This window comes from Rousettus aegyptiacus, unplaced genomic scaffold (assembly GCF_014176215.1).
Source record: "Rousettus aegyptiacus isolate mRouAeg1 unplaced genomic scaffold, mRouAeg1.p scaffold_m13_p_5, whole genome shotgun sequence".
NCBI classification, from domain to species: domain Eukaryota; kingdom Metazoa; phylum Chordata; class Mammalia; order Chiroptera; family Pteropodidae; genus Rousettus; species Rousettus aegyptiacus.
Window position 1 is genome coordinate 114,859,141 of NW_023416308.1, and position 15,215 is coordinate 114,874,355.

Here is a 15,215-nt window from a genome sequence, read left to right on the forward strand (position 1 = left end):
TATTTGCATAGAGAAAGATCTCTGCTACGGTAGGTACCCCTTGGGAAGCAGAACCTCCACTTTATACTCTTCAGTATTACTTCAAATTTGTATAAGCATTACTTTTATAATTTAAAAAAGTTATTAAGACCAGTAAAAGTCAGAATTGTACTCTGTAACAACTTAGACTTCTCTATGTCCAGTTCATTTAAAAATAAATTTAAAATTATGTATACTACTCTGAAAAATAAGTGTGTGTACAGAGAATTAAGAAGGATCATGAAAAATGAAATGTCTTCTTTTTATGTTTCCTTTAATGTTGTTTCGGTGAATACACAATAAACACATTGGGGTAGGAGGAAATCCTTTGGAATTATTGTATAATTAACTAGAAAAACTACAAGCTTGTCTCAGACAGCAGCTTGGGTGGTGGTCTTTTCTCCACCCCATGTCACACAGGTGGATTCTGAGGCAGGTGTGCCCATCCTCAATACCTAAACAAAAGGCAGGAGGAGTCGTCTCTGGCCTCATACTCCCATCCTGCAGGAGCTTATTCTCAACACCCTACTGAAGCACCCATTGAGGCATAGCCCTTCACTGGGTGTTTGGCAGGGGTCGGTAACTACAGCCAACCAACCAGCCGAATCAGGCCCCAGGCCTGATTTGTAAGGCCCATGAGCTAAGAATGGTTTATACGTTTTTAGAAATGGTTATGTAGTTATAAACTACCTATACAATATCTTCGATTTTATCCTCTGGAGCTGCAAAGCTGAAATTATTTACTATCTGGTCCTTTAAGAAAAACCGCTAACCCTCTACTTCCCAACCTCAGCCAGGAGCAGAAGGGACAGTCTGGACCTGCAGGAGCTCTTAGGCGGAGTACAGAGGTTCAGGGGGCCTGGGCTGTGCGGGACATCAGCGCCGCGCACCTGCTGCCTGAGCGCAGGCTGAACTCGCTAGGTTGGGGCTCTGCGAGGCCGACGTGACCGCGGGCTGCTTCAGAGGCCCGCAGTGGGCCGGGAGCGGCGGGGACAGCCGCAGCGCTGGCGCAGGCAGAAGTGCCAGACCAGGGCGCCGCAGCTCAGCAGTGCCAGCGCCGTGCCCACCCCCACGGCGGCGTGGACCAGGCTGAAGGGTCGCGGGGGCATGGCCAACCGGCCGCACGGCCCGAAGGCAGGGCCGCCCACGCCCTCAGGGCCCTCGCCCCGCGCGCCACCCACCGCGGTCACGTTGCTTTCTCCCGCGGCGTTGGCGGCTACCACACAAACAACATAAGCGCTTCCAGGCTTCAGTCCCTTCAGTTCTGCTCGGCGGACAGTAGAGTTGAGGGGGGGGCCCTTCTGGGGAGCTCCGCTGCCTTCCCAAAGCAGCAGCCAGTACTGCTGGACTGGGGACGAGGGGGCACACCAGTGCACCAGCGCGCTGCCGACCTCGGCCACCACGTGCACTTCTCCCAGGCGCGGCGGGGCCGGCGGCTGCCCAGGGCTGGAGAGGCCGGGACACAGGCAGGGCCTCGGGCTGGCCTCCTGTAGCTCCTTGCAGGGCACCTGCAGGTGGCGGCACCGGTCGTAGTCACAGAGGACAGCCGGCAAAGGTGACAGCAGTGCCTCATCTTCTTCTTCTTCATAGTATTCAGGGTCCAAAAGCTGTGCTCTGAGAACCGAGGAGGTGACAGCCAGGAGCCACAGAAGGCAGGGAGAGCCCAGCATGGAGTCTGAAAGAGAAGGGACTGGGTCACTAAAGGCTGCTCTGCCCCATGCCTTCCAGGCCCCTGCCTGGATGAAAGCCCTGGGACAAAGGAACACCACTGCCGGCCAAGAGGAGGGCAGGAGAGAAGAGGGAATGAGACAGACTAGTCATCTGTCAACCAACTTCTGAACAACCCGTACGCTTGGTTTCAGGCAACAAAGACTAAAATATGGTCTGATAGGAGACATATGTGTACCCAGCAATGTGGACAAAGTAATAGAAACGATGAATAAGCAGAATGTTGGGGTGAGGGGAGAAGAGTAGGAAATGATTTACTCAGCCCAGGGAAGAAAGGTGGAGTAATTCCCAGCTGCCGCTCCGAGAAAAGATCTAAGTAAAACAAATGTCAGTCACTGACACGTGCGAAAACCCAGAGCTGGGGTGGAAGAGAAAGGAGAGACAGAACAGAAAGGGAAAGCAATAAGGCCGGCACTCCCCACCTGTCACAGGAGACCTGGACCCTGCCTGTCCCTCACCTCCCCTCGCCCCCCAATTCCTCCTGGCCCACGGCAGCCCCTCACCAGTGCGCAGGCCTTGCTTGATGCAGCAGGAATCTGCGACCAGACGTCTGAGGGGATCAGGCCCAGGGGTCCCCAGGAGCACAGGCTGCGCAGTCAGGTTTTGTCTTCAATTTCAATTCTGTTTTGGATTGAAGCTTTTATACCCTTCATCTGTGATGTCACCACCTAGCCCCCCTCTCCCTGCCCCCCTTTCCCGGTGACTGCCAAGAGGGCTGATCCCTTCAGGGCGCCTGAGTCACAGGGCCAGGGATGAGGGAGGCCACATGCAGTGGTTTCAGCTGGAGGCCAGGATGCCTGGGTTCTGAAAAGGGCCTGGAATGCGGAAAGCAGCCAGGAGCTGAGTCTCCAAAGGCTGAAGTCACGTGAAGGGATGAGGAGGGGCACACGACGGAGGGGGCCACCTGGCTGGTATCAGACAGCGAAACAGCTGCGGACGGCATGGGGCCTGGGCAACGAAACGCTGTTTTGGATAATAATTATACCACATCCATGGCAGTCATTTCCTGTCTTCTGCCTCCCAAAGGACAGAGAAAGGGAGGGGTGCATAGGCAGGAATGATGTAGCCCAGCTCTCCAGACCCACCCTACACTATCCCCCTCCCCTGAGATGAGAGTCACATGCATGGAGTAGGCAAGAATGGATTTCTCTCCTTGCACGTCCTAGGCTTATGAATGGAAAGAGCTGTGCCTTAGAGCTGGGTCTGGAGGTCTTCTCCACCGTGGCCCCTGACAAGGCTATCTCAGGGCTGGGGTAAGCCTGGGGAACGCGAAGTTCTCCAATGGCCCTGAACCAACTTCAAAGAGTCGGAAGCACCTGGCAAGAATATAGTTTATTAGGGGAGCCACAGGAAAGGAGGAAGGGAAAGGGTCAGGTGAAAAAGCGCTGAGGCCACAGACACATCAGAATAGGAAGAGGAGTCAGTTTAGCAAATCAGACAAACAGCTGCAGGAATCTGGTGGCTGCGTCCAACTTTGGGGTAAAGTCTGAAGAGTGGAACAAGACTCCACCCTGTTCTCTTTAGGAACTGGAGCAGGTGGGGCGCTGCCGGAGAGAGCCCATGGAAGGTTCGGAGCTGCCCAGAGTCTCTGGGGCCAGGGCAGGGGCAGCAGCAGGCAGGTTGGCCTCTGTCAGCAGAGCTGCATCTTCCCAGGAGCCTGAACCTAGGAGCCGGGGGAGGGAGAAACAAATCCCAAATGGGAGATCAGACAACCAAGGGCCCCTCCCCCCAGCCCAACAAGGCTTCCCCACTACCCGAAGGCCACCCTCACCCCACCGAGGTCCCCAAGCAAGGTGGTGGCCCTCGAGGTGATGCCCCTCACCATCACTGGCCTCCGGCTCTAGCTCTTCCTCGCCACTCAGGGGCTGCTGATCTGGTTTCTCCTCCTCAGACAGCAGGCCCTCTGCAGCCACAGGGGGAACGCAGGGGTCAGAGTGGAAGAGGCTGATGGGGAGGGCGATGAGGAGTCAGGAGGGAGGAACGGAGGGATGGCTGCGGCCCCATACCTGTCCCTGAGGGATCTTCAGGGCCCTCGGCATCCTCTGTAACGTCTGACAGCCGGGTGGACTCCTGGCCTTGGGGCAGAGGGCAGAGCAGGGATAGGGTGGCTGTGCCTGGATGGCAGTGCCTTGCCTTTGACACTCAGCTCGGTGTGTGAGCACGCTGAGCTTCACACCAGATGGTGCGGCAGCCCCTCTCACCCGGCTCCCAACCATCGCCTTTACCTAGCTGACGGCCAGAGATCCTTCCCTGGGCTGCCTTTCGGGAACCGTCTCTCTTTTGGATGTTTACCTGTGGAGGAGAAACTCCTCAGCAGCGAGGACTGACTTCCCTCACACCAGTGATCAGGGCCCGTACACCAGAGCCCCCAACACGCCCTGGCCCGCTCCCCAGTCAAAGGAGGATCACGAAGGGGAGAGGAAGGGGGTCCTTTGCGACCTGCAAAGAGAAGCGGTGTCGGGGCCAGATGCCTCCCCACACCCACTGCATGTAGCTGAAGAGCACGATGACGCTGAGGAAGGTGAAGTTGCTGGCAACACCTATGAAGGCGCAGGTCATTGGAAAGTTGTACAGCAGGTACCTGAGGCAGGGAGTAGGGACAGGAAGGCAGCAGTTACGGGCGCGCACCGGCCTTCTCCGAAGACGGCGGCTCTCAGCTCTGGCTGCACATTGGCATCCCCAGGGTGCTTTCAAAAAGTCTGATGGCCAGATGTGAAACTCACAAATTCTAGTTCAGCTGGTCTGTGGGTGGGGCCCAGGCACTGGTATTTTTGAAAAGTTCCCCAGGAAACAAATGAATAAACAAAACAAAAGCAAACTCACAGAGGCAAACAACAGACTGCTTACCAGAGGGGGAGTGGGGCAGCCGGGGAAATGGGTAAGGGGCCAACTGAAAGCAGACTTTTGGTAGTAAACGTGATGGTAGTAAATACAGTTGTCAAATTATGTTGTACACCTGAAACTATGTTATCAACCAATGTTACCTCCAAAAAAAAAAAAAAAAAGAAAAGAAAAAGAAAAAGAGAAAAAAGAAATTGAACACAAGGTTCCCCAGGGAACCAATGTGCAGCTGGGGCTGAGAACCTGGGGCCCAGGGAAAACCTGACGCCTCTGCTTAGGACTCTCTTTGCTTAAGGGCAGCCCCAGGCGAGCCGCCGAGGCCCCCTCTCACTGGGTCCTCACCTGAGCCCAGAGAAGTGGGCGTGGATGCGGAGGGAGGCTCCGTACAGCTGGATGCGTTTGCTGTGGATCTCGATAATCACTCCGGTGGTCGGCACATACTGCAGGGGAGGGCCGGGGGTGGCACGGCGTCAGGCTGCGATGCTGCTGCCCACACGCTGGGGCCCGCTCCCAGCCCCCTCCGCTGCTGACCCTCCGGACTCAGCCAGAGGCTCCTCAGGCAGGGTTCTGGGCTTACAAGGAGGGCTGGCCCCTAGTCCTCCTTCACCCCCTTACCGAGTTCTCTCTGTACTCCGGATACAGCTCTACCTCCAGGAGCTGCTTCTGCTCCGCAAAGCCGAACAGCAGGAGGCTAGAGAAGACCAGCGTGTCAAGCATCTGGAGCAGGTCTGAGCGGTAGTGCAGCATCGCCTGCCAGGGCCAGGAGGGAGAGGTTGGGGACAGGCACCCCCCGGTTCCCATGGCCCTACCTGCCCCTCAGTCACCCCTGAGCAGTCTACGAAGGCAGCTTCTTCCTCAGGTCCCCTGCTCCCTCACTTCCACTTTCTACCACACCCCAAGTCTGGACCTGATCATTCCAAATGCTTGAGTGACACCCCTTCTCTGCCCTACCCAACCAGGTCCCAGCATAACAAAGGCCCCTCTTTTGAGAAACCTTCCTAGGTTGAGCCTAACACCATCTTTGATCTACCTTTGTCCCCAAAAGCTCTATAATCCAGAGCAGATTAAACCCTGCTGCACCATCTGAAGCTTCTCGCCCTGTAAATGTTCAGGGATTTGCTTTCATGATGTGGTTCTGTTGACAATTAAGAATGAAGTCTACCACTGACTGAACACCCACCATGTGCTTGACATGTCCTCACTGCATCCTAATTAGTCTCGCTACGAGGAATTACCATTATACCGTTTATAACATGTTATAACCAAAGGGTTAAGTGTGTTACGCCTCGGCTAGGTTTCTGAGTGAGGATTCGAGTCCCGGTCTATCTGGCCCCAAAAAGCCCGTTTTCGGAGCGCTCTTCAGACTTTATCCCAAAGCTGGACAGGACCACCAGGTACTTGGGGGCATTTGTCCGATTTGCTAAACTGACTCATCTTCCCTATCCCGATGTGTCTGTGACCTCAGAAGTTTTCTCCTGAAGGCCTACCCAGATATTCTAGCATCTGTCATTCTCCACTCCCTCCCACGCAGGCCACAAACACTTACGGAGCGCGAAGAAGTGGAGATGATTCGGCCACCTCTGGTGTAGCACGAAATGGTGACCAAGAACATGCCCAAACCTTGATTCGCAGGGGACTCTGGCAGCTCCAGCTCTAAGGTAACGCGGTACGGCTGTCCATACATCAGCACCTGCCCGAGGTAACCCCATCTCTTCTCAAAAATATGTACTTTTAAATTGTACAGTCCTCGTTCCACCTCTCCCCTGTGCCCTCGAATAGTCGCCAGCAATCCCCCGGCTGGCCCCAACAGGCCTCTCAATCGCTCTCATCGCAAGGACGTGCTGCCCCCTCCTGGTGGCTGGAGCCCTCCCACTTCCGAGACCTGAATCGGTCTCATTCCTTGTCTCTCTCAGCTGTTCTGAGAAAAGCTGTGTCGTTTTTTTTTTTTTCCAAAAGTGAACTATCATGTTGCCAACTGGGCCATCTGTGACTCAGTCCTGTCCCCAGGAGGCCACCCCACTGGGCCCAGCCTGATTTCATTTACATTATTAATTAACCAAGTGCCAGAATTGCTCAGCATCTCCCTAGCTAGCTCTGCACAGTCACCGTCACTCCAGATCACCTTTATGGCATCTGGCTCCCTTATCTCGCTTCTGTCGTAGAACCCTGAGACTCAGACTCCTAGGGAGAAGGCTTCTTCTCTGGGACTAACTTCAAAAGTTAAAGACTTGCCACCAAACACACCCTAGCTTTTCCTGACCATTCCCACATTCCTCTAATCCTATATTCAACTACGTTCCTGTTAGGAACCAGGCCGCACAGCAGGAGGTGAGCTGCGGACAAGGGAGCGAAGCTTCCTCTGTATTCGCAGCCGCTCCCCAGCGCAGGCTCCCCAGCGCAGGTATCACCGCCTCAGCTCCACCTCAGATCATCTGGCATTAGATTCTCATAGGAGCACTGGTCGCTGGTGCCAAAAAGGTTGGGAACTGCTGGCCTAGCCCATAGTGAACCAGCCCCCAAATCTGGTTACAACTATGACGGTCCTCTGAGCATTTTATCACTAGGGTAAGGTGGAACACCAACGATCGAAATTTTTATACAGATTCTTATTTTCAGTCTGAATTACCTGCAGAAAAACAAAAGATTCCAAACAGAAAAATCCAAATAAAGGATTTTCTGTAGTATTTTGAAAGTTTGCAACTTATGTAGTAGCAAATAAAATGTCTAACTGTAAAATGTTAAATTGTAAAATCTAATTTGCAAGATGTTCTGAATAACGTCATTGAAAATGGGAAAAAAAAAAAATAAAGGATTCCATGAGATTCCCACCCCTCGGTAAAGGACAGATGAATCTAAGCTAGTTGTTTCACTGAATTCTCTGAAACATTAAATAAAATATTTCTCTGGGTGGGTGGGAGGGAAATGGGGATGACTGCTGGCTAATGGGTATGGGTTTCTTTCCGAGGTGATGAAAATCTTCTAACAGATTGTGGTGATGGTTGCCCAACTCTGAATATACCCAAAATGACTCAGCTGTACATTTCAAATGAGTTAATTGTATGGTATGTGAATTATCTCAATAAAGCTGTTGTTATGAATGACTCCATGCCTTTGTTCATGTGTCTGCCTGATGGGCAGATCTGATCCTCATTCTTCTTCCCATGCCCATAGAATATTCACCTTTCCCTTAAAAGGTCCACTTTGAGCCTCACCATCTCCATAGTCTCACACTGATCCCTCAAATTCTTCACACATTCTTCGGAACTGCAGAATCTGCATCTTACACTTTGCAATTCTTACAACGTATATAATTCAATTAATCATGTGAGTTCCTTGAAACCAGGACCGCATCTTCTACTTCTACCAAGGTGCTACACAGAGTAGACACGTTATTTCATCCACTCATCTGTCTGTCCGTCCCTCTGTCCGTTCATCCATTCTAAAATGTTACTGTAAATGAACAAAAAGATCAACCTGCTGGAATTATCAGGGACTTGGGCTGGATCTCCTCTCATCCTTCAGCTTTCCCTTCCTTCCTCACCCAGCAGCCTTACACATGGTTGCTGGGGCTCCCTGCAACACCACTGCGATCTCTACAATGGTCAGCCACACAACTGTACGCACCAGCCCATGTGCAGATGTGCTGAGCCTTGTTTCTAACCCTTTCTCAATATATAATAGTTAACACTGCCAGAGAACCACACTGAATCGATGTCTTCGCAGACCACTCTATCGTTGCCAAGTTCCTTTCCTGAGTAGCAACGCTACAATGATAAATCTCTGTCTTGCAATGCCCAACATGCTACCTCAGTATTTTGAAACTTTCCATTTAAGGCCCATTCATCTGACCTGGTAAGTTCTCTTGAGAGTGGTAAAATGGAAGAAGTCACAGGATACGCAGTCTCCCAGGTTATTTGTATTGTCAATCAATGCCAGTCTGCAGCCCAATCCCATGGGAGCCCAGACTCTACAGCTTACACTTCTGCCTTAAGAGTGACCGTTTATTTCTATCCTGTGTCTTCTATCTTTAAGTCAGTGTCTTCCCAAGTACCATTTTTGAAAAATAATTTTCAGGTGGTTTTTAAACTCTTAAAGTTTGACCGCTGATTACTCCTAATTATGTTGCTGACTGACAACTCAAAACACTGGTGATCAGAAATGATGTTGCTCCTCCAAGGTCCTTTTGAAGTGTTCAGAGAGGAATCCTACCCTTTTCAGAGCCCCCACCAACTTGCCCAGTAAAAAAGGATCCATTCCCGTTCTGCCTTTTTCAGGGTTTCCAGGATGGTTGACATCACACCAGCATCTGGCCAGACCTCTGGCACAGTACCCTTTGTCATGTCAGGCTACAGGCACTTGTCAGTAGTTTCCTAATTTTGCATACAAGTCTTTCAAAACTCTTGGCTGGATTGCATCCTAGTCCAATTACAGTTGATTTGTTAGTTTAAGCTCATTTCGGTCTACGACACACCTGATCTAGTAGAGATGGCCTGGTTGCAACAATCTGAGAACATTACTAACAACTCCTACAAGCAAGAATAATCCATACCATTCGCTTAGACTTGAGTTTTTCTTTGACCTCCCTTACCTTGAGAGCCTTCCTTTCTTAGTCTCTATTACTCAATCCCTGTTCTTCATGTCTTTCTCAAGCCTTCCTATTTCATGTCATCAAAGCTCTAATGCAACCTCTCTTCAGCTTCCATACTCACCCGATCATGTCCACCCTTAGCTAGGGACACATTGGCAACAGGGAAGGAGCAGAGTAAGGAGGAGGAGGAATCACAGTCGGTCCTAAATGAGAATGGGGATGACACTCTGCTAAGTTATAGAGTCTGCCTCACCTGTCCACACCCCTTGTCGGGCCCCTAATGCTCCCTCCTGGCCCCCACCCGCTTCTCCCAGGGAGGGCACCCTTCTCTGTTACAGAGAGGGAGAAGAAACGCAGCCAGGAGAGTCAAGTGATTCATTCTCTTCCTGCTATTTCAGCTTATGTCCTCTCATTAGACATTCTTAAATGGCAATCTGTGGACATTAGTTGAACGATTTCAGACTTGAGTGTTTCTAAAGACTCACTTGGGGAGCTTGATAAAAATGCAGATTCCTGGGTCCTAGCTCCAGATTCTGATTCAATAGTTTTAGTCTGGGGCCTAGTTTGAGAACAAACTCCTCCACAGTTGCAGGCAAAACTGTACGTGTGTATGTGTGCGTGCACCTTGCGCGTGGGCAAGTAGATATGTTTTTATGGCAAGAAGAGCCATAGCTTTCATGAGATCCACGCCTCCCAAAAGTTTAGGCAGCTCTGTCTTAGAAATTATAGCTCATGACCAGGGACTCTGGACAGGAGAAAAAAAAGACTTCGGACCATTGATAATAACGCCCTTATCAGCATCTCTTGATTGATCCTATAACCATGTTAAACGAGGGAAAGAAAATTTGGCAGAGTGTGTACAATGAGTAGGAACAGGACTCCGGGAGTTTACATACCCAGTCACCTTGTGTTCCCTTAATCTCTGTTGTGCAGTAGACTATTGCAAATGGGAAAAAAATGATGTAAAAGGTAAATTGCTGCTTTCCTAATACCTCCTCTAGTAAAGGCCAGGGCAGTTCTGAGATGACCACAGGGCTGGCTAGGCTAAAAAGCCTACCGTGGCCCTGAGAGAGGTCTCATCCAATCTAAGTAGATCTGACCCTCGTAATGACAGTCTGGAATGGGGCATTTCTTCTTCTTTTTAACTAGAGGTAGAACTAGGACCCTAGACACGTATCAGCCCAGACCTGCTGCAGCCCTGGGATGTGAAAGGTAAGAAGCATAGAAGCACACCGGGCCCAAGTTTCCCCCTCTGTAAATGAAGGGATTGAACAGAATAAGCTCTAAGGGGCCTTGCAGCAATTCTCCCACAAGATTCCTCCACTATGCTAGAAGACACCTCTCACCTGTAGTAGAAATGCACGGGGCTGAAGTGGCTGACCGTTGGCATGTAGGAATAGTAGAAGGAGCCATAGAGGAAGACAGACACCCAGAGCAGGAGGAGGATGGTACAGAAGAATACCCCAAACTGCAGCAGCAGTTTGCGGGCACGTCCTGCCAAGACATGGCCCACCTCCTGGGCCCACAGCATGGCAGGTACTGGTGGGTCATTGACCATGGTGGGGAGTGCAGAGGGTCTGGCCCCGGGTTCAGGCCTGGAGTTCCTAGTTGTTCTGCCACCTGGACGCCACCCCTGGCCATGGGATGAAGCAGCTGGAGGTTCCTGGAAAAAGAGAGAGATGGAGAAAGAACAGTTCCTTTACTAGGGGAGGTGGGGACAAAAAGGGAAAGGTTGCTGGACTGGCTTTGAGGAACCAGTGATAGCAGCACATAGCAGTCTGTTTCACATGGCCTTCCTCCAAATGGCTTTCTCAGCCAGTTATCCCTTCCCTGTCCTCCCTCCACTGTGCTCTCTACACGCCCAGCGCAAGAGCTCTTCAGCTAAACTCGTCCTCCGGCGCCTTGATTCTGGAACCAGCCACCTTGATACTCACTCATAGCAATGTGTAACATACAGAAGATGAGCATCTTAAAATTCTTACAAGGCACTGTTAGGCATACGATGTCACTGAATCCACACTGAGAGGTGGTTGCAAGGAGAAAATGCGCGACTTGCCTAAGCTTGCGCACCCAGACTAAAACCAAGCAGCCCGAGCGCAGTCACAATGGCCTCCCGAGTTTCTCTTCTTCTGGAGCTGCGCTCGCCCCGCGACGGGGCCGCGCCCCACGCCGCGCCGCTCCCTGCCAGCCCGCTCTGGTTCGGTGGGCGCGGCGCCCGAAGCTCCCACTTAACCGCGCCACTGTGAAAACCACCACCAGCCCGACCGGCTCCGCAGACTCACCAGCCTCGCGCGCTGCCTAGGCAACGGCGAGAGGGACTTCCGCCTCCCAGGCAGGCCCCTCCCTCTTCCGCCAGTAGCCCCTCCCAAGCAGCCCCGGGGGGCGGGCCTCGTTCAGGGGACGGGCCCCGAGCAGGGGGCGGGGCCAGGCGCGGGGAGGCGGGGCCCTCCGGACTGCCGGGCTCCCACCTCTACGCGTTCAGTCCAGTTCCTCCCCGCGGTCCCGTCCGTCACCCGCTACTGAGGCCAAAGGCGCCTTCCTCCAGGCCCCAAGATATACCCAAGGCATGCTATGAGTCAGCAGCATCCCCCTTTGGCGCGGCAATCACGACCCTCCGCCCACACCTTCACTGGCCATTTAACCCCAGAAAAGGGCGAAGGTCAGGTGTCCAGCTGACGCTGACTTTTACCGCCAACAGGTCTTTGGACCGGTAGGCGTCCAAGGGAGAGAGCGTTCTCCCGGAGAACGCCACATCCCCAGGAACTTGTGCATCTTGCGCCAGCGCTGTGCCTGTTCCCATTCACAACAGTGGTAGCAATTAAGAAAATCCAGTTTTTACGATGTGTGATCGACTTTCTTGACCCTAACCGGACTCTAAGTCCCCACAGCGCGTTATCTAGATCAGGTCTTGTTCGGCGACACCTTTTATTATGTCTATTCACCCCAAATAAGAGCCCTCAGAGAGTAAGGTCAGTGTTGTGGGCATCTTTGTATCCCCCGCAAAACCAAGCACAACGATGCAGGTGTGGGATGTTGTCTCTCAGATCAACGATACCCCCTCCCCCAGGAAGCCCATCTGTTTCCAGAAACACCCACTGCCTCTCCCAATGCCCCTACCTCTTCTTTGTCCAATTCTTTGGTCTGGGCTCTGCATGCCTCTCTTCCCCCAGCTTCTTTTTGGTCTGCCATTTCTTTAGACATCTTCCTGATATACCTTGCTGCCCCTAGATCTTGCACTTGAGTCACTTGTAGTTAGAACACGAAGTGCTGATCTAGAAGCTGATACCTGTAGCTCATCACATTTTTCTTGTTATGGGGAATGGAGGGTCTCTAGGAGAGAAAGGAAGATTCACTAGCTAAATGCTGTGTCAGAGTAGAGGGAGGAAGGGATGCGGGGGGAGGGGGGGGTGACTGCCCAGCTGATGTCAGATTTTCAAATGCGCAGGGTCCCCTGCAGCCAGTATAGACTCTACCGCAGGGGTTGTCACAGGTCCAGACCACCCCATTTGAGGGGGGATTCTGCCTGGGCCTCAGCTCCCTCCAGCTCCTTTGGGGAGGGCTCTAGTCCAGACTCAGGATGCCTGCAATGGGGGAAGTGCAAGCAGAGACAGTAACACTGGGGGTGTGCACAGGGGCTGCAAGGCAGCAGGCAGACTCCCCCACTGCCCAGGCAGTTGGTATGCTCCAGGATCTGAGCAGCTCCTTCTAGCATCCTTCATCCTTCAGGTACCAGCTGTCTGGGCAGTGCTTGAGCTGCAGAAACTGAGCCTACCCCTTGACAGACCACTGACCTGACCCTCCCCAGTGGCCTTCTCTGTATTAGCTACTTCTGCTCTGCATCGATACTTTCAGCTGCAACTCCCTGCAGTGTGGGGGCACCCATCTCAGGCAAAGGTTTTGGTGGACCCCACTGACCCTACTCCCCAGGGCTGCTACTGCCTGGGGCCTCAGGTAAGTCGGGAGCATCTTGCTTTCTCTTGTTGGGGCTCAAAGGGGCAGGTGGGGGTTTTGAGCCCTCCCATCAGGGCGGGGCTCTTTCTGGTTGAAGCTTTCAGAGCTGAGAACCCACCCGGCTTGACAGGCTGAAACACCTTAAATCATTTGTATAATGATCTGTGGCCCAGGCCATGTTGGAGTTTAGGGAGCATCTCATTCCACCCTCTCCATTTCCTCAGCTGAGGAAGACAGGGATGGGAACAGCCCTGGAGGATGAGGAATAGGAAAGGAACAAAATATTGGGGTACATGATCCCAGCCTTGTAAATGTTGGTGAGGAGCATAGAGGGGCACCTACCGTTGAGATTGTGCAGAGCCCCTTATCATGCTGAGCTGAACCTCTCTTTTCTCTAGGATGAAAGGGGAGACCCCTGTAAACAGCACCATGAGTATAGGCCAAGCCCGCAAGATGGTGGAGCAGCTTAAGATTGAGGCCAGCTTGTGCCGGATAAAGGTGGGTAGAACCCTGGGTCCCATTAGTTGGCCGGGCTGTGCTGTGGGTTCCCAAACCTCAGGATAAGAGATGCTTTTTTCCCTTGACTCCCCGAGAGCAGGGGAGTTTGGGCTATGTAAGGAGAGGTCTCCCCAGGCCGGGGTGGGAGATGAGGGCAGGGAAGACTGCCTTAAGGTGCCTTAGAGACGGTAAAAGATAACTCATTTGAGAAGAGAGGCTGCAGTCCCTTTCAGGGGTTCTGGCTAACAATTCCCCTCCTGGCTGTGCCCCAGGTGTCCAAGGCAGCAGCAGACCTGATGACTTACTGTGATGCCCACGCCTGTGAGGATCCCCTCATCACCCCTGTGCCCACTTCGGAGAATCCCTTCCGGGAGAAGAAGTTCTTCTGTGCGCTCCTCTGAGCTAGTCTGTCCCTCCTCACAACTCACCTTTCCCTCTCCTGGGCCCTTCCTTAGCTCAGTAACTGTTGTCAGTCCCCGAAGGTCCCTGCATCCCCCTCCTAGCCCTTGTCCAACCCTGCGAGGTTATCTGAAGCACAAGGCTCTCCTTCACCTACCTGTCGATTCCATCTCCTCGCCCACTGTGGCTAACCCCAAGCACCCCGACCCGGGGAACCCTTTGCTCCACTCACAGAAGGGCCATCGGACTCTGCCAGCATCCTGCCCCCTTCCCTCTGTGACCCGCTCAGACAATGGTGAGAGGGATGGGCCGGGTGCTTGCTCTCAGTCTCACCTGGAGCTATTGGAAGGGGAAAGCCATTTGAAGAATAAAGTCATCCAGAGTCTCAGAGGACAGCTCCTGTGTTAGCGTTCTTGGGGGAGAGGATCATCAGTCAATAGATGTGGGTGTGGCGGCAGCAGCTGAAAGTCTTCCCATACTCAAGGTACAGGACCAGTCAAAGCAGGCTATATACTGTCTAGGATCAGAGATCGGTGGGTTTGGGGGGCGGGGAGACAGAAGGCGCGAGAGAGCGTCTCAAAGTGGAAGAATTACGTCACAACAGACATTCAGAGGCTGGAACGTGCGCGCGCGCGCACACACACACACACACACACACACACACTAACACAGGCAATGAACAATGAAAGCAAATGAAACCGAAAACAGACCGAATGGGGCAGATTGAAGGAGGGGTTAGGGAATTGCAAGACGCCGACAGGAGGAACCCAATAACAGAAGGGAGGAGTCTCGTTCCAGTTTCTACGAGGAGGCCGGTTTTACATTTAAGATGGCCGCGCCCACAGCGCGTCCCTTCCCAAGATGGCCGCCGCCATGGGACCTGAGCCAATATGGCGGCCTACGTCACTACGTTTTACCGTACACGGCTTCTTCTCCAGCCCCATTCTTAAAATGGCGGCCCCAGGCATCCAGAAATCTCAATATGGTCCCCTCTGTGCTCTTCTGGTATTAAAATGGCTGCCCCTGCCCTTGCCAACTCGATACTCACTTTTACCCACCCTAAAATCTGGAAGCTGATGTCCCCCCGAACCAGGTAAAGACACACGGGAGGCTATAGCCAAGGATCATGGGACAGGGGGACTCCAGCAAGCACTGCGTAGCAGGCTCTGGTCGCGTGGACCTTGCCAGACAA

At 52.7% G+C, this 15,215-nt stretch overlaps 3 protein-coding genes across 9 annotated transcripts; 1 reads left to right on the plus strand and 2 right to left on the minus strand.

Moving 5' to 3' along the window:
• Positions 1-186: 186 nt before the first annotated feature.
• Positions 187-2,954, minus strand: LRRN4CL (LRRN4 C-terminal like). Its single transcript, XM_016127866.2, has 2 exons — positions 2,250-2,954; positions 187-1,693 (listed from the first exon to the last, which is right to left on the minus strand). The coding sequence occupies exon 2, from the start codon at positions 1,686-1,688 to the stop codon at positions 978-980; it is 711 nt and encodes a 236-aa protein (XP_015983352.2). The 5' UTR covers positions 1,689-1,693; positions 2,250-2,954; the 3' UTR covers positions 187-977.
• A 105-nt stretch (positions 2,955-3,059) lies between these two features.
• Positions 3,060-14,849, minus strand: BSCL2 (BSCL2 lipid droplet biogenesis associated, seipin). 6 transcript variants are annotated; one of them, XM_016127859.2, is made up of 13 exons: positions 14,734-14,849; positions 14,357-14,435; positions 12,293-12,505; positions 10,522-10,838; positions 9,297-9,378; positions 6,134-6,277; positions 5,203-5,337; positions 4,930-5,027; positions 4,186-4,327; positions 3,972-4,038; positions 3,753-3,821; positions 3,569-3,649; positions 3,060-3,409 (listed from the first exon to the last, which is right to left on the minus strand). In XM_016127859.2, the coding sequence occupies exons 3-13, from the start codon at positions 12,374-12,376 to the stop codon at positions 3,267-3,269; spliced, it is 1,362 nt and encodes a 453-aa protein (XP_015983345.2). In that variant the 5' UTR covers positions 12,377-12,505; positions 14,357-14,435; positions 14,734-14,849; the 3' UTR covers positions 3,060-3,266. The 6 variants fall into 6 exon arrangements, with proteins under 6 accessions (XP_015983345.2, XP_015983347.2, XP_015983344.2 ...); XM_016127861.2 differs by lacking the exon at positions 12,293-12,505 and having other exon boundaries at positions 14,734-14,846; XM_016127858.2 differs by lacking the exon at positions 14,734-14,849 and having other exon boundaries at positions 14,357-14,691.
• Positions 12,863-14,412, plus strand: GNG3 (G protein subunit gamma 3). Of its 2 annotated transcripts, none has more exons than XM_036220171.1 (3): positions 12,863-13,126; positions 13,525-13,624; positions 13,897-14,412. In XM_036220171.1, exons 2-3 carry the CDS (start codon positions 13,526-13,528, stop codon positions 14,023-14,025), a joined length of 228 nt encoding a protein of 75 aa, XP_036076064.1. In that variant the 5' UTR covers positions 12,863-13,126; position 13,525; the 3' UTR covers positions 14,026-14,412. The 2 variants fall into 2 exon arrangements, with proteins under 2 accessions (XP_036076064.1, XP_036076066.1); XM_036220173.1 differs by lacking the exon at positions 12,863-13,126 and adding an exon at positions 13,143-13,415 and having other exon boundaries at positions 13,897-14,025.
• Positions 14,850-15,215: the final 366 nt, after the last annotated feature.

Bases quoted from the DNA above. Each gene is read 5' to 3' on its own strand.
- LRRN4CL (XM_016127866.2), bottom strand. From the start codon at position 1,688: ATGCTGGGCTCTCCCTGCCTTCTGTGGCTCCTGGCTGTCACCTCCTCG.
- BSCL2 (XM_016127859.2), bottom strand. From the start codon at position 12,376: ATGTCTAAAGAAATGGCAGACCAAAAAGAAGCTGGGGGAAGAGAGGCA. The intron at 10,839-12,292 runs GTAGGGGCATTG...CTCTTTTTCCAG, and splicing joins AAGAATTGGACAAAGAAGAG to GAACCTCCAGCTGCTTCATC. The intron at 4,039-4,185 runs GTCGCAAAGGAC...TCTCCTCCACAG, and splicing joins GACACCGCTTCTCTTTGCAG to GTAAACATCCAAAAGAGAGA.
- GNG3 (XM_036220171.1), top strand. From the start codon at position 13,526: ATGAAAGGGGAGACCCCTGTAAACAGCACCATGAGTATAGGCCAAGCC. The intron at 13,625-13,896 runs GTGGGTAGAACC...GCTGTGCCCCAG, and splicing joins CCAGCTTGTGCCGGATAAAG to GTGTCCAAGGCAGCAGCAGA.